We start from the raw sequence: 24,333 nt of genomic DNA on the forward strand, positions 1-24,333 counted from the left end.
ACGTATGTTTTGACATCAGCAACATTAGACGCCACTAGACACAGATAGTTAGAATCTCTTGCTGCATACAATTTCAGTATCGTGTATAGGCCAGGGAAAGCGAATATCGATGCAGATGCCTTATCGCGACTGCCTAGTGGTGCAGTTCCTGTTGATGGACAAGAAGAGATCAAGCAGGATTCCATCAGAGCCATATGTAATTCAAAGCTATGTCAGAATTATGTAGAAAGCCTCAGTATGTCAGGTGATTCTGTGACAGCGGACGGAATTGAAATAGATGCGATGACTAACAGAGACTGGAAGAAGGCACAAGCTGCTGATCCAATACTTGCAGTTCTAATTAAGCATGTTACTGAAGGGAAAAGGCCACCTCATAATTATTTACCTTCTACAGAATTTGCAGGCTTGCAACGGCAGTTTGATAAACTCTGGTTCAAACGAGGAGTTCTTTGCAGAATAACCCATGAAGATGAAGAGACAAAAACTCAGTTGATTCTTCCATCCGCATTCACAGAGAAGGCTCTTAGAGGTTTACATGATGATGTAGGGCATCTTGGACGAGACCGGACTTTATCCTTACTTCGTGATCGCTTCTACTGGCCTGGAATGGTTAGAGATGTTGAATCCTGGGTTCGAAGTTGTGACAGATGTATTCGATGCAAGACACAAACCAATACCAGGGTGCCACTTGTAAATGTCACTACGACATATCCACTGGAACTTGTCTCTATTGACTTTTTGACGTTAGAACCATCAAAGGGGAATTTTCAGCATATTCTAGTTATCACAGACCATTTCTCGAAGTATGCACAAGCCATTCCAACCAAAAACATGACAGCCCGGACTACAGCAGATGCAGTGTTCAACAACTTCATAGTGAATTACGGAATACCTACCAGAATTCATTCTGATCAAGGCGCAAATTTTGAAAGTAAGTTGATTAAAGAACTCTACACAATCATGGGAATGGAAAAATCGTGTACCACTGCATATCATCCAATGGGAAATGGACAGTGTGAGCGGTTAAATAGAAGCCTGTTGAATATGCTTGGAACGTTGGACTCCAACCAGAAGGCAGATTGGAAAACTCACGTGGGACCGCTGGTTCATGCCAATAACTGTACGATGCACGAAACAACCGGGTATAACCCTTATCTGCACACAAGTTACAGGACAAATGGGAGCAGGAAGTTTATACTGTCATTGATTAACCAAACGTTGGAATCCCTGTGTATGTGGTTTCACCCGAGTTAGGTGAGGGTAGAACGAGAACTCTCCATCGCAATCACTTGTTGCCGATAGGACATTTACAACGTTGACAGGATAATCAGCCCCATCCGACACCTAGCGTAAGTGGTGACACGTCAAAGCTGAATCCACCTGTCTGGAGGATGACCCTGTCCTTGTTGGTACAGTTCCTGTTTTGAGTACGGACTCAGCTGCTGATGGATTACTTACAGTGTCCAGTGAAGTTGCATCTGAGTTTTCAGTTATGGATAAAGTTCAATGAGATGGTGACGATCATTTCACTGTTGGACAAGACTCGGAACCTGATAAGGAGGGGAAGGGAATAGTGGAGACAGGATCTCAGATGACTGTCCCAGAAACGGTTGCTCAAACAGCGACGGAGACTACAGTAACAGAGACAGAATGTGTAATTATGTTGCACAAACATGGGTTAGGCTGTGCAGTGTGTATGCATTTCATAACTTTTGTTATTTGGCTATATTTTCATCTCGTGTATGGGTGTCGAGCGGGTATGCGGTGCGAGCTATAGTGATGAGTGTTGATACTATGACATTGTGATATTTTCCTGCGTGTGCTTAGGTTTTTCTGTTTAATGATTGTTTGTGTTTCATTTTGTGGGAAAGTCATCTGACCACGGGTAACCGTCGGTCATCACACCTAGGGTGGCTTCGTCTTATAGATGATGAACAGTTATTAACTATAAACATAAACTTGTGAAATAGATTATGTTATTAAGTGTAACCAATATTGATGAGTTTGTTTCAAACTCCTTGTGGTCATATTTGTGAAAAAACATAGGAAAGTCATGTTCTCAATGCATTTATTATTTTATCATTGTACTGTGTCACCATGATTTACATGTATTTAGTTGTATCCCTTCTCTCATAAATGGTGTAAAGTTGAACCTGTGATAGATATCATTGTGATAATTACACATTGTAATTATATTCATCAACTGTTTACTGGGTATTTGCCTTGTCCTCTGTCACATGAATAAACAACGGATTCACACCCAACAGCGAGTCGGGAGTTTCTTCTTTATTTTACCGGCGTCAGTAGCTGTGACAAGTTTGGGGTCAGCCACTGCACCAGGTGATGGGCGACCTGAAGTGGAACCAGCTGAGGATTTTCAGTACGTGCTTCAATTAGATGGAGAGGAGACGTCAGGAGACACTACTCCGGAGGTTGAACAGGAGCAGCCGACAGAGGACCCTCCAGCTGAGCCTGTGGATGTTCCACTTGATAGAGACGTTGCTGAGCCAAGGGCAACACCGACGCCAGAGCCGCGGAGATAACTGAGGGAACGACGGCCACCAGAGTGGTTGAGAAGTGGAGACTTCGCCCTATCGGCACAGGCAACAGCACAGACTAGGACACCGCCGGACTGGCTCATCAGAGCTAACTTCCTGTCTGCAGGTCTACAAGATGGGATGCTCGAGAACCAGCCAGCCAACATTAGAGAAATGGGGTAACGCCATTTGCTTCAAACTTTGAGACTTTATCTTTTACAAGATTAGACCATTGATTTTTAGTAACAAATTGAGCTACGATAAATGTCAACATATTCAGTATTTACAGGTAAGCTATAACATATGGTGTAAAGGAGAGGATTTACACTTCAGGATGTTTTGCATATTATCATTAAAATCATTTTGAGCTAATCTACCGTGAAAAATCTGTTTGAAAATGAAAGTAACATCACTGTTAAGCAGTTTTCCGAGGAATAATAACGGTCTCTTCTCAATATGCACACGCACCAATACAAGACAATCTCTGGCAATGACGGAGCAGGCGCGTTAAGAAAATCCTTGAACTTTAGACAGAAGTAATTTTGCGCACATTCAAGCATGTCGTATTCTGTACCATAATGCCTCTAGACGATAATTTACACAACATATTACAGCCAAAAAGATCACAGAGTAGTATAATGCGTCCTCATATGCGTACGGCATGCATAAGGTGTAGACCACCAGAATACAATACATGACTGCGGTTACCACTGACTAGATTTCTAAGCTTTTCACACATTAAAACAGCACGACTAAGGGCAGATTTAGCGGTCATTATGTACAGACCCGCATATATGATATCCGTTTGTGGCTAATAGCTTGATCACCCAAATATTGTTCTGGGCATTCATGGCAATTACAACCACCGTACAAAAGGAAGGCACTTTTACCAGCATTAAACTTAAAGTGCCATGTCTTTTTGCAATATCAGATATAACATTCAAAAAACATTGAAGACCATCGAGGGTACAACTTAATAAGGTTCTATCATCTGTGTTATGGTTAATAATTTGACTTTACAAAAAATATAAGAAATCCTCTATGAACCAGCAAAATATAACACAGACAAGCCTAAAATATTCAATATCATGTATTGACCAAAGAGCAAGATGCAATGATTCACAATACAGGTTTCTAGTACAATGCAACTGACACAAATATCAAGTAAATATAATGGGTCACAAATATAATATCACCTCACCAAAGTCTTGATTTGAGAGTGAGAAACAGTTAAATTGAATGTCATACAGCGAGCGGTCAGTTTTGGATGTAGGTCGATGCTGACAGACAGACGAAGGGGAAGACAGATGTAGATAGACCGAATGATGACCCAACTCCTGTAATACTCTGAGCATACGTCCGTGTGAGTGTGTGTCAACACAACAATAATGCAGCCATGTATCTACACAGTCACCGCCTCTTGAGCATTCCAGCGAAGTATCGAAGCTTCGCGATCGGGCTCTTGTTCACTAACAGTCCGAAACACATATTCATTTGCATAAGAGCGCCTAAGGGGATGCAACTCTAAAGCGCCACCTTAAAAGGCTTGCCGCTAAAATACTATTACTGTGGTAGGAAATGTGACCCATAATGGCTATCACACAAAACTCTAAACATTGTGACCCACTAATAATACAAATTACAGAAAACACACCCTCGTAACATCTGCATGTAAGACGCCAGGGTAGTGGCCCAGGGTGGACTTAAAGGTCACATATACTCAAATAGGGTACAAATGCAAAATCACTTGCTGACATCGTTATAAATGAAACCCCGCCATTAAAACTGCTCATTTCAATCTTTAATTACCTTAAATCGACCTTTTTGTCAACAGTGCACAATTCTCAGCCGCAAACGAAATTTCAACCAATCAGAGCGGCGCGTCTCCGTGGCGTAATAGTGGGTATAGAAATGAGGGTCTGTGCAGTATTTATCTACATTTCAGGGGTTAAACTATTTCGTTTACAGGTTTGTACAAACCTGAAATCGCGAAACCTGTTGAGAAAAATGAAAGCTATATGTTCTCACAATCTACTATCATTTAGTTTTGTCTCCTGCGTTGCATAGTTTTCGAGTTACAAGCCTTGTTTTCATAGACGATTCTGTCAAAATCACTTGGTGTCGCTAGGTTGTGAGGTGGTATAAACCTACACGTTATTTGTCATTATATACTTCATGCTCAGTTAATGAATTTATAACAAGTATAATTAGTGGTAACACCACTTGGATTACCCGACAAAGGCCCCCATTTGGCATTTCTTTTGTCTGGATCGATCAAAGGATTAACCGATAACACACTGATTGATTAATTAGTTTTATACGGATTTAAATGGGGGATTTGTCAAAAGGTAGTGCGTATGTATGTATGTATGTATGTATGTATGTATGTATGTATGTATGTATGTATGTATGTATGTATGTATGTATGTATGTATGTATGTATGTATGTATGTATGTATGTACATTTACTAATCTATACCGAATACACTCTGTCGAGTCTATGTCTATGTAAAACAACGCCCTCCTTTCAAAGGACTGACCGCCAATACATTGATTGATTGCTCATTATTGGTTAACTAAATAACTTTTTAAAAAGAATGACGCACATTATGCAATTAGTTGCTAGGTGTGCTACCTTGGGTTACCATTGAAATTATACAGCAATGTGAAAAACCTGAAACGATACATCACGTTTTCGTATATTAGACTGTTAAAAGACACATCACTTGGGAAATCTGCAGATGAATTATATATCACTCGTTTTTGTGGATATTGATGGATACATTCCGCGAACTGTAATTTTAATATTTTCATTTTTGTTTCTAATAAGTTGTCGTAGCTTTCAACAGAATCATTGTTTTCGTCGTTACGTGTAATGATGCAGACGACATACACTAGGGCGTGCGTGCGAATTATGATTCCTATAGTAAAACTATGAAATGTCTACATATTACATTCCTGTTATACATTCGCAGATCGCTTCATTTTATTAAGTTTCAAAATGCATACAAGTATGATTATAAAGTAATTAGGATTATGAGACCAAATATAAAGACGTATATTGACAAGTGTCTACATACTGGTGAGTGAAAGTTACAAACCAAGTAAATATAGAAAGTGAAGAAATTTATCACGCAGTATTTTCACTTCGACCCCGACCCGCTTAGGTTATGTTACAGGTTGTGTGATGCAAACTCCTTTTGGTAATGATTCAGATACATATTTATGTAGTTCTGATTTTCTAATTTGATGAGAACAAACCATACATAATCTCATTAATTCAAATGGATTTGACTTCACGATATTCAAAAATGGCGGCGCCCTGTCTTGGGATGAATGCTATTTAAGTTTGTTTTCACTGACTTACAAAAGCAAAATTACTTTCTACTGGTAGTAAAATATGTATTTTATTGATGGACAATAGGATTTTGCATGACATTGCTTATAACATAACAATATCACTCTTGGAAGTGAGGTGGAGGTCAATATAACATTGCTTGCAATATACATGTCACTTCGACTCCCACCTTGCTTCCTTGGAAGAAGTGCTTATGTTAAAAGTTGTGTCATGCAAAATCCTTTTGGCCATGATTCAAATGCATATTTAACTACCAGTAAAAAGTAGTTTTGATTTTCTAACTTGATGAGAACAAATCATTATCCCAATAATTCTAACGGACTTTAGCCCGTGACTTCACGATTTTTAAAAATGGCGGCGCCCTGTCTGAGGATGAATGCTATTTAAGTTTGTTTTCACTGACTTACAAAAGCAAAATTACTTTCTACTAGTTGTAAAATATGTATTTTCTTGATGGACATTAGGATTTTACATGACATTGCTTATAACATAACAACTTCACTCTTGGAAGCGGTCAATATAAGGGGTCAATATAATATTACTTACGATAATATTGTCACTTCGACCACAACCTCGTTTCCGAGGAAGAAAGCGTTATATCCATGCAAAATCCTTTTGGTCACCAATGTGTAGTAAGCAGTCTTTATTTTATAAACTCGATGAAACTTGAACTCCATTTTCTATCCTGGAAGCGTGGTAGGGGGGCAAACCATCCGATTTAGTATACATGTATACCACAGGCTTCCACAAAGCTCACTTAGCACACACAAACAACCAATTTAAGTACAAACTACGGAGTCTGGTGGAAATCTGTGCATAGTGACGCCATCACCCGATCCCAAGGAACAATTGACGGCAACACAACAATTCGGCATGTCTTTGCTGACGTCGAGAAATCAGCAAAATGACGAGCTTCCTACACATTTTCTATACATTTAACGGGCAATCGTTCCTTCTATGACGTCACTGTAGGGCTCTGGCGACAAAGTTACATAACATTCTCCAACAGCCTGACGTATTTCAATGGTGTCCGAAATATCTCGGCCAGTGCTGTTACACGATTTCATGGACGAAGACAGAGTATATAAATCTCCACGTTACCCTTAATTCCAAAGTTGGGCACTTTCAGGAAGAGACCATTAAACCAAAAGCATCATGAAGTTAGAAACGGATTCGGAATTCGGGATTTGAATCCCAAATCTGAATATTTTTTTTACAGATTCGGGATTCGAATCCCGAAACTGAATTTTGTCTTCACATTCTGAACTCAAATCATGTATATTGAAACTGTTGGTCATAACTCCAAGTCCGAACAAAATATTCAGATTCGGGATAACAATATGAAGAATATGAAGAAAAGTCTAACTTGAGGCTGAAATATGGAAAATGTAGGTTTGCGTGTTCATGTTTTTAAGATTTGAATCCCGAATGTGAAAATATTCATATATACTTAGATATATAGAAACATGCATAGATGCATAGATACACAGATACATACGTAGATACATACGTAGACACATACGTAGATGCAGACATGCATACAGAGATACATACACAGATACATACAGAGATACAAACAAACATACAGAGATACATACGGACATGGATACATACATACATGCATGCAGAATGCAGTGTTGAATCTAGAAAAGAAAAATCTGGAATGTGAAGAGAAATTCAAATTCAGGATTTGAGTCCAGGATGTGAAGAAAACAAGCAGATTCGGAATTCGAATTCCGAATCTATGTCTAACTTCATGTTGCTTAAACCAAACTCTGTCAAATCACCAAATGCGCAATATACTGGCGTTTCTCCTTCACTGCAGTAAGCAATAGTTTCGAAGGGCGTAAATAAGGCGGTCTCTGCCCAAACTGAAAAGGGTGAGGGAAATTCTATACTTCTGTTGCCTAGCTTTCGATTATAATTAAAAGCAATCTTTCAAAAAGTTTACCTAAAACTGGAGTAAGTGTAAAGTCTCTGTAATTAGAGGCACCCGTGGCGAGCCACCTCCTCGTGGTGGGTGCTTGGTAACGCCAAGAGCTCGCCAACACCCCCGTGTGGACCCGGGGGCATATTTGGTCCACCAACCTGTTGGCCGTGGGTTGCGGCCCTGTGTCAGTGGAGGACGGGAGTCTGGGTGTTGAGGGCACTGGGAGCCTGTAACCGCGTTCCCTTTGCTCAACACACCCCTTCGACCCTTACTTCACCTAGACGGGTGGTAGAACTGGCCCGGTTCTATCAATCGGCTGGTCACGTCAAGCACTGTGCATGGTAGATATATTATTTGCACATGTCCTTATTTTTTGGGCCTTGGATATTTTGATCATGTAAGATACATTTATTGATTACGATAAATTGCCTAGAGTCCTATGCCAGAAAGCGGTGGCTCATGGGCCAATCTGGCAATATTGACCTCCAAATTCAATATGTGTCCAATTACGTGTCACGGGCAGAACCACCCCGGCATTTAATTTGGTATACAAGTATTGCTATTTGCGTCATAATTGCTGGAGTATAACCTGAGAGTACAACACCTGTATCCCTGGTGTTGGCATCTTGGAGATCCGGTGCTACTTGACACCGTCCTTGTTGACACTCCATGGTGGGTGGGGAGCAGGGGTGCTGAATACTCTTCCTTTCATGATGTCTTCCCAACAAGCTGGTTCATCTCCCTGTGAAAAAAAGAGGCGTCTGGTTGAAACAGATTGTACACCTGAAACTATTCCTGTAAATGTCGATTCTTGGGCTCGATTTTTAGTGACTGAGTCTAAGGACTTTCAACCGATCAAACTCAATCCCTTCGCAATTTCAAAAGCTATCTCTGGAATTTGTGGTGAAGTAAAGAACGTTACCCGTCTTCGTAGTGGCTCGCTTTTGGTTGAGTGTGCACGGAGACAGCAATCTCTCAATCTGTTGTCTGTCAAGAACTTTGCCAATATCGAAGTTGCTGTGTCTGTGCACAGGACATTGAATTCTTGCCGTGGCATCATACGGGACAAAGCTCGTTGTCACTGTGCTATGTCAGAGGAGGATATAGCTCTTGAACCTGAGGACCAAGGAGTTACAGCAGTGAAACGTTTCACTTTCAAGAAAGATGGTAATATCACTCCAACTAATACTTACCTCTTAACCTTTTCGCGATCTTCTCTTCCACAGTCAATAAAAGCAGGGTATGTTAACATCGGGGTGGATGTGTATGTCCCCAATCCACAACGGTGTTATAAGTGTCAGCATTTCGGTCATGGGTCTAACTCATGTCGAAACACTGTGGTGTGTCATCGCTGCGGTGACCATCATGAGGGTGCAGACTGTGAGCATGACATAAAATGCGCAAACTGTGAAGGCCCACATGCAGCGTCATCCAGGTCCTGTCCTGTTTATATACGGGAATCTAAAATAATGAAAATCAAATGCGAAAAGAACATTTCATACCTTGATGCCAAGAAACTGTTTACAAGTCAAACTTCAACTGCGTTGAACATATCTTATTCTGCGTCAGTCACCTGCACTGTAGCTACGTCCTCGACTGCCTGTCAGACTGACTTGACCTGGGTTCAGTCAGAAAGACCTGTTAATTCAGGAAAAACACTTACTTCAGCAGTCACTCAGTCTACTACCGGGTCTCAGACTGAAATTCAGCCTTCGACATCAAAGACGTCTGTTTCACAGCCAGCTCATTCAAAAACAGGTACTGACCAAACAGGAAAGAAGAAAGGAAAGAGGTTAAATAGAAACTATCCACCTATTGTCCCATCACCTCCAGAGGTCCCTCTACAAAACCCGTTTGAACCTCTGGATATGGAGGTTACTCCTTCCTCACAAGGCAGTCGGAGGAACAGCTACTCCTCAAATACCCGTGAACGATCACCAATTGAGCCACCATGACTCAGTTGGACAATATAATTCAGTGGAATTGCAGAGGGCTTAAAAATAACTTCAGTGAAATACAATTACTCATTCAAGACCTTCAACCGTCAGCATTATGTCTTCAAGAAACGTATCTTAAAAATACTGATAATTTTAACTTGAGGCGATACACTGATTATCATTCTTTCTCTCCCCCAGGAGATAAGGCTACTGGAGGCTCTTCTATTTTAGTCCATCAGAGCGTCACTCAGCCCTCTTACTCTAAAAACGGATCTTCAAGCTGTTGCTGTTCGTCTGACTCTGTACTTTGTGCTGACATTGTGCAGTTTGTATATACCTCCCTCTTCCAGTATTCAACAATCAGATCTTCAAAAACTCTTTGATCAACTTCCGAAGCCATGTCTTATCATGGGTAATCTTAATGGGCACAACCCACTTTGGGGAGGTGTCCACTACTAACACCAAAGGTAAACTCCTGGAGGAATTCATTTCAAATAACAATTTATGTATTTTCAATGATGATTCAGCCACTTATTTACATCCAGCTACGGGAACATATTCTTCCCTGGATCTATCACTTGCTGACCCCATTTTATATAATGAATTTGAATGGACGGCCCATGATGACCTATGTGGGAGTGATCATTTCCCCACCATTCTGAAAACACTCAACCCTGGTGATGATCCATCGATATTTAGACGGAACTTTGACAAGGCTGACTGGTCGTTATATAAAATATTGTGTAATGATAACTTAATACCTGATGTTTTTGTGAACAGCGAAGATCCAATACAGTTGTTTTCCGATATATTGAATGAAATCGCTGACCAAACTATACCTAAGTCTTCTACAGTTCCACATATACGTAAGCCATGGTTCAACAATGAATATAAACAGGCCAGGAAGTGTAGGAAGAAGGCTGAAAAGTATTTTCGCCGACACCCTACCGTACATAATCTTGACAAAGTTAAAATTTTAAATGCCAAGGCTAGACGTTCTTTTAAACAAAATAAGCGTCAGACATGGCGAAATTAAGTATCGAAAATCAATTCACGCACGCCTATGTCAAAAGTGTGGAACATGATTCAAAGAATAAAGGGCAAAGGTTCTAAATCTACTGTTCACCATCTGAAAGATGGTGATAATTTATTAACAAATAAATCTGACATTGCCAATAAACTTGGTGAAACTCTCGCCAAGCATTCATCTTCATCCAATTATGTCCCTCAGTTTCAAAAGTTTCAGAAACATCAGGAGAGGAAAAGATTAAATTTTAACTCAGAAAACGGTGAGGATTATAATGAATTATTTTCAATACATGAACTACATACCGCCTTTGGGGCTGACAATATCCACTATCAGCTCCTGAAGCACTTGCCTGAATCGTGTCTGGAAACACTGCTAAATATTTTTGATTCAATATGGACTTCAGGGAAGTCCCCATCCTCCTGGCGTAATGCCATTGTAGTCCCCATTCCAAAACCTGGCTGGGACCGTACTGATCTATCAAATTATAGACCAATCTCTTTAACGAGTTGTGTCTGTAAAACCATGGAACGAATGGTAAACAATAGATTAACCTGGTATCTGGAAACCAATAACCTTATAACAAATATTCAATGTGGTTTCAGGAAAAATCGTAGTACCATTGACCATTTGGTACGTCTAGAATCCTTTGTCAAAAGTGCAATAGTAAATAAACAACATGCAGTATCGATATTCTTTGATTTGGAGAAAGCATACGATACCACTTGGAAGCATGGCATTTTGAAGGATTTACATAACTTCGGTTTAAGAGGTCGTTTGCCTCTTTTCATATCACAATTTTTAAAAGACAGGCAGTTTCAAGTCCGAGTGGGTTCAACCCTGTCTGACCATTATAATCAGGATCAGGGTGTCCCACAAGGCAGTATTTTGTCTGTAACACTTTTTAGTATCAAGATAAACAGTTTATCCAAGGTTTTAAATGATTCAGTTGATGGATCATTATTTGTGGATGATTTTAATATTTCTTGTCGAGGTAAAAATATGCATACAATCGATCGGCAATTACAATTGTGTTTAAACAAAATAAATAAATGGTGTCTAGAAAACGGTTTTAAATTTTCTAAGTCAAAAACTAATTGTATACATTTTTGTAGAAAATATAAGCCGCATAAAGACCTAGGACTATTTTAAAATGGCTCTCCCATCAAAGTTGTAAAGGAGGCCAAGTTCTTGGGTCTAATTTTCGACTCCCACTTAACCTTTTTGCCGCATATCAAAATCACTAAAAACAAAATGCTTGAAGGCACTCGATTTATTGAAAGTGGTATCCAACTCAAAGTGGGGAGGGGGTCAAGTTACTCTCCTACACCTATACAGATCGCGTGTACGTTCAAAACTTGATTACGGCTCCATCGTATATGTTGGAGCCTGCAAAAGCAACCTTAAACTTCTTGATTCTGTCCATCACCAAGGTTTAAGACTTTGTCTTGGGTCTTTTAGAACTTCACCTATTGACAGTCTCTACGTTGAGGCTGATGAACCATCTCTTGAGCAGCGCCGTATAAAGTTAGCTTTACAGCACATTACTAAATTATACTTTAATGAATCTAACCCTGCATACAACTGTATTTTCAATCCCCTTTATGAGGATTTATAGAACAAGAAATCTTCTCTTGTTCTGCCCCTAGGACATAGAATTGAAGCCTTTCTTTCTTCGGCCGGCATTGGGCTGGAAAACATAGCTCCCTCCCGTCTTCTTTCTTCTGCTCCTTGGCAGTTGGTCAGGCCCCAAGTGGACCTAACATTGACCACATTTAAAAAATCAGAAACTAATGAATTACAATATAAACAAGAATACAATCAATTAAAACATAAATATAGCAATTATAAAGTTTTATTTACAGATGGGTCCAAGGACGGTGGCGCAGTGGCCTGTGCCACTGTCATTGGATCCAGAACATTATCTTCTAGATTACCAGACAACAGTTCTATTTTTACAGCTGAAGCTAACGCCATACTAACAGCCCTTAAATATATTCAAAGACACCCTAAACATAAACAGTATATAATCTATTCCGATTCTCTTTCTTGTCTTCAGGCTATTAACAATATTTCTTGTAAACATCCACTTTTAATAGAAATAATCAAACTGTACAATAATCTTGCTACTGGCCAGTGCGACATCGTATTTTGCTGGTTATCTAGTCACGTTGGCATTTCTGGTAACACAATGGCCGATCTTGCTGCTAAGGCAGCACTCAACAAATCTGTGATACCACTTCTTATTCCATACTCAGATTATAAAGCTACAATAAGATCTTACATCCGTGATCTGATGCAGAAGAAGTGGGACACCCAGGTAGGTATAAATAAATTACATGAAATAAAACCTTATATCGGTTATACTTACTTGGGTTGTCAGTCCAGATTTGAGGAGGTCATTCTACGACGATGTCGCATTGGCCATACGAGGTATACTCACGATTATCTATTAAAAGGTGAGGATCCTCCGTTTTGTATCCCTTGTGATGAAAGAATCACAGTCAAGCATGTTCTGCTTGACTGTGTTGAATATTCCATCACAAGGGATAATTTTTTTAATTCACGAACTTTGAACGATCTTTTTAATAATGTTAGCTCTCATTTAATTATTGCATTTTTAAAAGAATTAGATTTGCTAAATGAATTGTAAATAGATAAATATTTTATTCTTGGAAGTTTGAATTAGTAACTTGGAGTGTTAGTGGCTGTATCCTCGAGGGGGGTTAAAGTACTGTAAAATTATTGTCCTCCTGAGAGGGTACGTAAGTCCAAAAACATATGAAGTCAAATTTGATCTTCCATTTTTTAGCCGTAGTATTTCTGTTATTTTAATTTGTGGCTAATCTTGCATACAATCACCAGCAGCTAAGGGGGTGGTGTAAATCCAGCTAGGGACCATGCAGGTAGCAGAAGTACTGTAAGTCCCCATGGCCCCTAGTATGGTGATCTACCTTCAGTTGTTGGTGATCTATATAGCCTGTTTTTATATTGTATGGTCTAAATAGGGATATTAGTTTTAACTTTAAACACTAGTTTTATTTCTTATTGTGATATTCTAGTTGTTTTACTGTCCTTCGTCGACAGGTTTTTTATCATATACATAGGTTCTTTTTGTAAGAATGCTCTCGTCACGATATGGCTGCAATACTGCCGATGTGGCGTTAATATTAACTCACTCACTCACTCACTATAATTAGAAGGGTTATGCTTGTTCTTTCCATGGCCTTTGTGGACTGGGTTGATATTCCCCAACATGAACAATCTGGGAACATAATTATAAGAAACAATATCGTTATAAAACGTAACGAGGTGGTTGATAAGTGATCTTCCACTAAATTCAACATGCTCATTTACAATATAATCCGGGCCTGAGCATTTACCCGCCTTCGATGATTTTACAGTTTTCATTAGTTCATCACCTGTAAACTGACATAAAAGATCTAGAAGCACTTCAAATAGGGCGCTAAGGAAATGTGGCAGACAATAGTTGCATAATACCGTTGCTAATGCTAACACAGTGAACTGGAATAAGAACGCCTGTTTAAAAACATTGCATGCCTCCAGCTACAGACTGGCGAGCACACGCTCATATTCATAACGCCATAGACCAGGGATACTCTATAACAAACTCTCTATATAGGCTCCCTGCATAGACTGAACGCGTCTGCTGCAGGCTGGGTTGTACACTAATGTCTTGAAAACTAAGCATGTTTGTAACATATTGAGAGGGTAAAGCGTCCAGTGAGTCTATAAAAAATGAATTAATGGATAAACATGGATTAGTTGTGAAGCTTCATTTGAAATATCCATAATGCTGGTATACATTTAATGATTTGTCTACATCTCACAAAACACATGTGTTTTTTTATATAACTAGTTGTAAAGTGCCTATTATCAAGAACAACAGTGCTATGGCGGCTAACCAGTGCCACTTCATACCCACAGAAAATTAACGGGAGTACTTTCGAAACGAAGACGAAACAAGAGTAATAAGTGGGTGAGTACTCACAGCTGGCATGTGTGTAAAGTATAATGTACATAAAAACAGCTAATGTAGCTAAAGTCAAAGAATCAAGACAGATTCCAAGCGAGCTTAAAGGACCTGTGTAAGTCTCGAGATATTATCGTCATAGCGTTCATATGTGTTGTAAAGGGAGATAACCACTTGGCACATCCGTATATTTTGATGTTCGGCGGGGTCATGGTGGGCGGGGTCATGGTGGACGTCACGTGACTTTGTTTACTATTTGACATTCGCTGGAAATAATAGAGAGAGTTTGTCGTACGAACTACACCAACCGATGACCTCAGATTCAACTCATGACGTATCATGATGAATTTTAATTCTTCATTTATTTTGAAGAATGTCTTCTTAGTCCAGACTACCATGGTTGGCAGGGCCCTGATTAGTCTGTCGTACAGACTCTGAAGTATAAATATCCAAGAAAGCCCACGCAAGTCTAGAAAATGTGGCAAGTCTAGATTTCCATAGCTTCTGAAAATGAAGAAATTCTCAGGGCTCCATTTCATTATATTAATTTTTTTTCATTATGAACGTTTTTTCAGTAAAATATGTTCATTTCTCTGACTAGCTGTTAGTCTAGGCCGTGATTGGCAGGACCTTGCCTATGTCAGGTATATATAGCTAAAAACCAAACAGATGAATAGATAAAGTCAAGTAATAGATGCATTCTGAAAATACATGTTTCAAACACTGAGGCTTCACAGCCTCACCAGATTTTATAAATGGCTAATAGAACATTGAAGGCATTTGAGTGAACTTTTGCATTCCCCCTGCCTGTGTCAGTTCGGCAGCAGTAAATGTGCCAAGCTGGCAACCACACTGTTGCTTCTCTGAGATGAACTAGTGCGGTCAGGGTGGGGCATGGGGAGTCAGGTTGCAGTGCTATTTTCAACCCTTCTGCCTGGATTACTTCCTACATAATATATGCTGGATTGTGACTGGTATAACTGTGTTATTACCCACTGTGCATATAGCTGGAGCTGGTTTGTAACTTCTAGATCTATGCAGATACAAGGGGCTACACAGAAGTACATTGTTGTACAAGTTGCATGCCTTTTAGACAGGAGTGCTAGGACTTGTTTGAATGTGAGCTGCAAGGAGGGCTCTTTGAGTGGCATTTGAGTTGGTGTGATGGACAAACGAGATGCTTCTGTGGCTGTACAACTACTTTAAATTCTGAAGTCATGTATTCACAGTGGTATCTTCGGTGTTGCACAAGGCTTCTGAATCCAGGAGTTTTAATGGTCAGAAGACCAGAATGATAGACCTACTAAGCATAGGTTTTTATTTTAGTCCTTAAATGCCTTTTAAAACACAGTTTAGAAAAGCTCACCTCATTATAAGAAACTGCTGGAAATTAAAAAATAACTGTTTTTGAAATGACATTTATAAATAAATATGTGAAACTTTGAAATATCTGTTGAACTAAGTTTGGCCTAAACACAGCTTCAGTGGGAGGGAAATAGTAACAGGACTTTGCTGAGGAGAGATAAGAGCAGAAATGATCAGTGATTTTTTTTCAAAACACATACTTTTTAAATTCCCATTTTGAAATTAGATCTACCTTCATTATATAAATGACAGCTGATGTGAAAAATAACAACTTTAGTACTTAAACTATATAATAAGTATGGAGCAAGCATGCAGTCTCACCATCACTATGAAAAGAAACAGGTGGGAGAATTGTCTCAAAACAGAACTCAGAACAGGTGTCTTAGATGGTGCTGTAGTTGAGGTTGGGCTGAGGGTTAGATATATCAGCTAAGATAGGAATGATAAGCTTTTACTAAGTTTAGGGGAATTAAACTGGAGAAGGAAACAACTTGTCAAAACAATTTACAAAGTGATATCCAGTCTTGTCAGTTTTAGAATGATAGTGCCACCTAGATATTTTGAGACATCTAATATGATGGCTGTTTTTTTTGCATTTCTATGGGTATCCTTCTCTTTTATCAAACTCAACAGTAGTATACAGGTTTAAAAATTGACTGACCCCGGGGGAAGGAGTTGATCCAAAACAAACTGTTGTGTATACTATTGTGGGTATGCTCACAAAATGTGAGTAAAATCTGTATACTGTTCAAAGATTTTGTTACATCTTTGATAAGATGAAGTATACATCATCATGGCAATGGAATCAAATGCATTGGGTCCTGTAGAACAAAAATTCTTTTTGTTGAACTTTCACTTTCTCAATTAGATGATCAAACAAATAAATAAATAGTTAAAATACTCTTGAGTCCCCCTACTTGACAGTCCCCCTGAGAAGTAACCCACCTGATGGTCCCTTTGAGTAGTACCCCACATGATGGTCCCTTTGAGTAGTACCCCACATGATGGTCCCTTTGAGTAGTACCCCACATGATGGTCCCCTTGAGTAGTACCCCACGTGATGGTCCATTTGAGTAGTGCCCAACATGATGGTCCCCTTGAGTAGTACCCCACGTGATGGTCCCCTTGAGTAGTACCCCACGTGATGGTCCATTTGAGTAGTGCCCCACATGATGGTCCCCTTGAGTAGTACCCCACGTGATGGTCCATTTGAGTAGTGCCCAGCATGATGGTCCCCTTGAGTAGTACCCCACGTGATGGTCCCCTTGAGTAGTACCCCACATGATGGTCCCCTTGAGTAGTACCCCACGTGATGGTCCCCTTGAGTAGTGCCCCACGTGATGGTCCCCTTGAGTAGTACCCCACGTGATGGTCCATTTGAGTAGTGCCCCACATGATGGTCCCCTTGAGTAGTACCCCACGTGATGGTCCCCTTGAGTAGTACCTCACGTGATGGTCCATTTGAGTAGTACCCCACATGATGGTCCCTTTGAGTAGTGCCCAACATGATGGTCCCCTTGAGTAGTACCCCACATGATGGTCCCCTTGAGTAGTACCCCACGTGATGGTCCCCTTGAGTAGTACCTCACGTGATGGTCCCCTTGAGTAGTACCCCACATGATGGTCCCCTTGAGTAGTGCCCCACATGATGGTCCCCTTGAGTAGTACCCCACGTGATGGTCCCCTTGAGTAGTACCCCACGTGATGGTCCCCTTGAGTAGTACCCCACATGATGGTCCCCTTGAGTAGTACCCCACATGATGGTCCCCTTGAGTAGTACCCCACATGATGGTCCCCTTGAGTAGTACCCCACGTGATGGTCCCCTTGAGTAGTACCTCACGTGATGGTCCCCTTGAGTAGTACCCCACGTGATGGTCCCCTTGAGTAGTGCCCCACATGATGGTCCCCTTGAGTAGTACCCCACATGATGGTCCCCTTGAGTAGTACCCCACGTGATGGTCCCCTTGAGTAGTACCTCACATGATGGTCCCTTTAAGTAGTGCCCAACATGATGGTCCCCTTGAGTAGTACCCCACATGATGGTCCCCTTGAGTAGTACCCCACATGATGGTCCCTTTGAGTAGTGCCCAACATGATGGTCCCCTTGAGTAGTACCCCACGTGATGGTCCCCTTGAGTAGTACCCCACGTGATGGTCCCCTTGAGTAGTACCTCACGTGATGGTCCCTTTGAGTAGTACCTCACGTGATGGTGAATTTGAGTAGTACCCAACATGATGGTCCCTTTAAGTAGTACCCCACATGATGGTCCCCTTGAGTAGTACCCCACGTGATGGTCCCCTTGAGTAGTACCCCACGTGATGGTCCCCTTGAGTAGTACCTCACGTGATGGTCCATTTGAGTAGTACCCCATGTGATGGTCCCCTTGAGTAGTACTCCATGTGATGGTCCCTTTGAGTAGTGCCCCACATGATGGTCCCTTTGAGTAGTGCCCCACCTGACGGTCCCTCAGAGTACTCCTCCAAGGTGTCGGTTCCTCAGAGTACTCCTCCAAGGTGACGGTCCTTCAGAGTACTCCTCCAAGGTGATGGTCCCTCTGAGTACTCCTCCAAAGTGACGGTCCCTAAGAGTACTCCTCCAAGGTGACGGTCCCTCTGAGTACTCCTCCAAAGTGACGGTCCCTCTGAGTACTTCTCCAAAGTGACGGTCCTTCAGAGTACTCCTCCAAAGTGACGGTCCCTCTGAGTACTTCTCCAAGGTGACGATCCTTCAGAGTACTCCTCCAAGGTGACGGTCCCTCTGAGTACTCCTCCAAGGTGATGGTCCCTCAGAGTACTCCTCCAAAGTGACGGTCCCTCTGAGTACTCCTCCAAAGTGACGGTCCTTCAGAGTACTCCTACAAAGTGACGGTCCTTCAGAGTACTCCTCCAAAGTGATGGTCCCTCAGAGTACTCCTCCAAAGTGACGGTCCCTCTGAGTACTCCTCCAAGGTGACGGTCCTTCAGAGTACTCCTCCAAGGTGACGGTCCCTCTGAGTACTCCTCCAAGGTCACTCTGGTGACATGTCAGTTGCTAACGGGCCAGGTGGTGATGGGCCAGGTTTTGACAGGCAAGATGGTGACATGTCAGGTGGTGACAGGCCAGGTGGTGACAGGCCAGGTGGTTTCTGACCAGGTATTGAAGGACAAGGTGTTGATGGGCTAGGTGGTGGCTGATCAGGCTGTGATGTGTGAGGTGGTGACAAGACTGGTGGTATGTCTAAAGTGTGCCTCCCACTATATATTAGGTCATCACATGATGTCCCGGTATAGCCGCATTTGAGGTTTTTGTTTTGGAGGGACAGGCTTTACTGTTTGCTAGAAAGACTTCTTCCCAGGTTTTACTTTTCGTTAGTAAGACCTCTTCCCAGGTTTTACTTTTCCTAACTTTATATGAACATCAACATTCAAATGATACATGAGTGTTTGAAATCAATTGAAAAATATAGTTCAAGATTAAACTCACAATACCAATGTTTTCCCAAGGCGAGATTGGAACCGCAAATCTGTCATCCAAAGGCACACTCTCTACCGCACGGCCACCAGGCCGATGAAGGTGGTGGGTTTAAGTTATGCATGTATAGTTACTGTCATTAAGTTGACTTTACCCACGCTTCAGTTATTGTTATCATGGTTATGTAGCTTCATGAAATGATCATCTACATTGTAATTACCCATCATTGACGGTATATATGTTAGAGAAAACACTTCTCCTTGGTTTTGGTAGACAATGTAAAACCATCAGGATCAGGTAATTCCTCCTCCCCCCACCCCATTGTCTACCAAAACCTCTGAGGCGTGTTTTCTACTATACTGAACAGGTGAAATTGTGACTGGTTTTATGGTATGGTAGGTTCAAGTGAAAAAGGTTAAGTCCATTTGTTGAGATGAAAATGTTTATTATGTGCTGGACATATCACATTCTGAAATATAACCATTCCATGAGAATGCTTCAGGAAACAAATGAGATCTTGTGTTGTCTTCTTCAGGAAGGTTGTCTGTTGACAATGCCAAGCGTGGATGTACCAGTAAGCCTGTCAGAGGCACTGGAGATCCGTGGGGCACCACTCCAAGAAGCAGAGGTCTGGGGAGTCCTCTGTCAGAGTGGTCAAGCCCTGCAGAACCTCTTTGTAAGAGGTAAGTATTTCTGCACTGAGTTGTTGTTTCATGTACACATTCAGCTACAATACTCCACACACAGATACAGTAAATACTCCATACACAGATACAGTACTCTTCACACACAGGTACAGTACTCTCCACACACAGATACAATACTTTCCACACATAAAAACACTACACTCCACACACAATGCTCACTACACAGTGGCACAGCACTTTTCTCACACAGGTACAATGCTCTCCGCACACAGGCACTCTGCACACATAGAAACAGTACTCTCCAGACACAGGTACAATACTCTCCATACAGGTACAATACTCTTCACATAAAGCCACAATACTCTTCACATAAAGCCACAATACTCTCCACACAAAGGCACAATTCTCTCCACGCAAAGGTACAATTCTCTCCATGCAAAGGTACAATTCTCTCCATGCAAAGGTACAATTCTCTCCAGACAGAAGCACAATACTCCCTATGGCTAAACATTCTGTGAAGTATGACATGATATAAATTTCAAGCTTATATGTACACTCATGCATATCTTTGTTCGTTTAAATTATGTTCAGTTTAGTAGCTGAAAAGTTGTTATATATATTGTAAATAACTCACTTACATATAAGAAATATGCTAATACTCTTTAAAATCCTCCACTTCCAAAATCAGGTGTAAGTACACCTTCAACCCCTCAAAGTTATCTGGAACGTTGTGTTACCTATGTAAGTGTTAGTGTGATTGTGTAAAGGATATGAGGGTCTGATTGTGTGTCCTATTAGAGTGTGTTTGTTTTATTGTGTAAAGGATATGACAGTCTGAATGTGTTTCCTATTAAAGTGTGTTTGTTTGATTGTGTGACAGAGTTCCTCATTGGTTGAAAACATCTTGTTTATTGCCTCTGAATTTGTACAACATTAGTAAGACGTTGTGTCAGCCATATACATGCGTGATGGTTGACAGATGACAAATATTGTGAATCCAAATTATCATAAACAGGTATACATGGTATATGAGCCTGTGATTTTGGTGGTGAGCCACATACAGGTAGCACATACACCTCCCTGTATAAGACAGTGGAGAAGTAGCCTTCTGATGAAAATAAAAGGCTGTTGGCAACACTTCGCCATGAAAGGATGTGTTGTAGGTTGTATAAGGTTTGTGTTGGAGGTTGTGAAAGGTTTGGGTTAGAGGCTATGATTGACTTGTTACTTCTCTGTTAAAGGATGTGTTGGAGGTCCTGATTGTGTGTTACTGAAATATTAAGAGAGATGCAAGATGTGTGTTTTCATTGTTGTAATGTCGTACATTGCAGGCAAGGCCTTCTCTGCTGAAGGTCGTATTTTCGCTATCAGTCCAAGCACACTGCTGCTTGGGGTCTCTGGAAGAGTTTCTTTTGCTGAGTCAGATCCCGTTTGGCTAGACAGCATCTATGTGGCCCCTGAACTACAAGGCAGCAGCTCTATCTCTGAGTCTTCACTGGAAAAGGTAAATTATAAATGTGTTATCTACATGTGCATTGAATGTACTTACAACTGGGTATGTATATCTGAGGTTTAAGTAAATTACACTTGGTGAACATCAGAATAATATTGCTGGAAAATAGTTTAGGCATAGATGTTTTAGGTAGTTCCAAGTAAATAGTACAGAGTGTGGATGTTTTAGGTAGTTCCAAGTAAATAATACAGAGTGTGGATGTTTTAGGTAGTTCCAAGTAAATAGTACAGAGTGTGGATGTTTTAGGTAGTTCCAAGTAAATAATACAGAGTGTGGATGTTTTAGGTAGTTCTAAGTAAATAATACAGAGTGTGGATGTTTTAGGTAGTTCCAAGTAAATAGTACAGAGTGTGGATGTTTTAGGTAGTTCTAAGTAAATAATACAGAGTGTGGATGTTTTAGGTAGTTCTAAGTAAATAGTACAGAGTGTGGATGTTTTAGGTAGTTCCAAGTAAATAATACAGAGTGTGGATGTTTTAGGTAGTTCCAAGTAAATAATACAGAGTGTGGATGTTTTAGGTAGTTCCAAGTAAATAGTACAGAGTGTGGATGTTTTAGGTAGTTCCAAGTAAATAATACAGAGTGTGGATGTTTTAGGTAGTTCCAAGTAAATAGTACAGAGTGTGGATGTTTTAGGTAGTTCCAAGTAAATAATACAGAGTGTGGATGTTTTAGGTAGTTCCAAGTAAATAATACAGAGTGTGGATGTTTTAGGTAGTTCCAAGTAAATAATACAGAGTGTGGATGTTTTAGGTAGTTCCAAGTAAATAGTACAGAGTGTGGATGTTTTAGATTGTTTCAGGTAAATAGTACAGTATGAATGATTAAGGTTGTTGTGGGTAATTAGTACTGGGATTGTGGGATGTAGTAGTATGATTACAGAGTTTGGCTGTAACCCAAACTTACGTTAACCTGGGTTTTGAAGAAATTTTGTGTTTTGTCTCCAGATGTATGTGTATGCTCTTGGACGATCTCTCCAGCAAGCCATTGAATATGGCCAAGACACGGTAGGTAACAGCCATTGTTTGTGAATGAAAATCACAGCTTTTTAATGTAAGTCATTTATCTCAGAAATTTGCTATAATGCATCATTTGCTTTCCACCAGTTCAGCTTTCAACTGAACAGTCTCTCATCATTGTTGACATTGTCCTGTGTCATGCTACAGTGACAGGCAAATCATGTGCTGATCTTTTCTTTTGCCAGGAGCCCTGTGGTTGATGTCATTGTGGCAAACCTGAGAACAATAAGTGTATGATGTTGAAGACAGGATTAGATCATTCACATAAACATAGTATATTTACATGCACATGTCGCTAGTATCCAGTCATGTGACAACTAATCACATGTATCCCTATTGAAAAGACAGAAATGGATAAGCTTGAGTACAGGGCAGTTTTTGTTCCTCGAGGATTCTGGACAACGTACATTGAAGAGTGATGGGGTACTTGTACTGCTGTCAGTTCAGTAATAAGTTTCATGAGGTACTTGTACTGCTGTCAGTCACTGACTTTCATGAGGTACTTGTACTGCTGTCAGTCACTGAGTTTCATGAGGTACTTGTACTGCTGTCAGTCACTGAGTTTCATGAGGTACTTGTACTGCTGTCAGTCTCTCTTCATTGCCCTTAATGGCTCTCAAGGACCATAAACGTAGTGAGTTATTTAAAACTAATTTACCATGTCAGGGTAATCCTAATCCTAATCCTAACCATATCTGCGGTGCCTATTTCCATTGTGTGATTACGCTGTGCAACCCCAGGCAACACAATATCCCGTCTTGCCAAGTACAAGAACAGCAGAACAAAAGCAGTTTAAGATACTGTAGTGATTGGTCTCACACAAGCATAATCATGTCATGTAGGTTCGCAGACTTGCTAGCAGATTATTCATCATAGCTGATGTTGAGATAGCAGAAACTGTTTTTATGAATAGAATAAAAATAGTACTACTTTTGTATTAAAAAATTGGGGTGCATGTTTCTGGAGAGTTTATTTTTTTCCCAGTCATTTATTGCAATTTTCCAGTATTCTCCTTGAAGGATGTTTTGACTTGTGTAATATCTTCCTTCTAGGAGATGAACGTCAGCAAGGATTTGAAGTCCTTGCTTTCGGCCATGTGTGAAGAAGATACTGTTCTTCGCATCTCCTTAGCTCATGTCCTTGAGGTGAGTATTCACATATGCCCAGTTCATGTCCTTGGGCTAAGTCTTAACATCTGTTAAACCAGCTCCTCTCTTGGAATATTTTCACATCTTGTGTATGTGTATGTAACAGTGTGGTACATTGCTTGTGTATGTAACAGTGTGGTACATTGCTTGTGTATGTAACAGTGTGGTACATTGCTTCTGTATGTAACAGTGTGGTACATTGCTTTTGTATGTAAATTTGGGATGCTCTCCATCGTGTGTAAGAACTGTTTCTATATGTACTGCATGCTTTCTGTACTGTGGACAGCTACTGTTTCTCTACCACAACCAGCTGCTGCAGTGTTAGGCACCAGCTGTCATCAGACCCAGATTGTTCTTGCTGGCCTACTTCCCGCCAGCATAACATCTCCTGTAGTTAGTCCTGGCA

The 24,333-nt window shown here is 40.6% G+C and overlaps 1 protein-coding gene across 2 annotated transcripts in view; it reads left to right on the forward strand.

The window, feature by feature from the left end:
• The first annotated feature begins 14,667 nt into the window (after positions 1–14,667).
• LOC137283164 (tyrosine-protein phosphatase non-receptor type 13-like) overlaps positions 14,668–24,333 on the forward strand; it is a 313,874-nt gene continuing 304,208 nt past the window's right edge. For both annotated transcript variants that reach the window (XM_067814606.1, XM_067814607.1), the window contains exons 1-5: positions 14,668–14,789; positions 20,136–20,283; positions 21,579–21,751; positions 22,708–22,767; positions 23,832–23,924. In XM_067814606.1, the coding sequence (XP_067670707.1) occupies positions 20,154–20,283; positions 21,579–21,751; positions 22,708–22,767; positions 23,832–23,924 (456 nt within the window). In that variant the 5' untranslated portion in view covers positions 14,668–14,789; positions 20,136–20,153. The remainder of the gene's footprint in view (positions 14,790–20,135; positions 20,284–21,578; positions 21,752–22,707; positions 22,768–23,831; positions 23,925–24,333) is intronic.

Source organism: Haliotis asinina, chromosome 5, assembly GCF_037392515.1.
Source record: "Haliotis asinina isolate JCU_RB_2024 chromosome 5, JCU_Hal_asi_v2, whole genome shotgun sequence".
Taxonomy (NCBI): Eukaryota; Metazoa; Mollusca; class Gastropoda; order Lepetellida; family Haliotidae; genus Haliotis; species Haliotis asinina.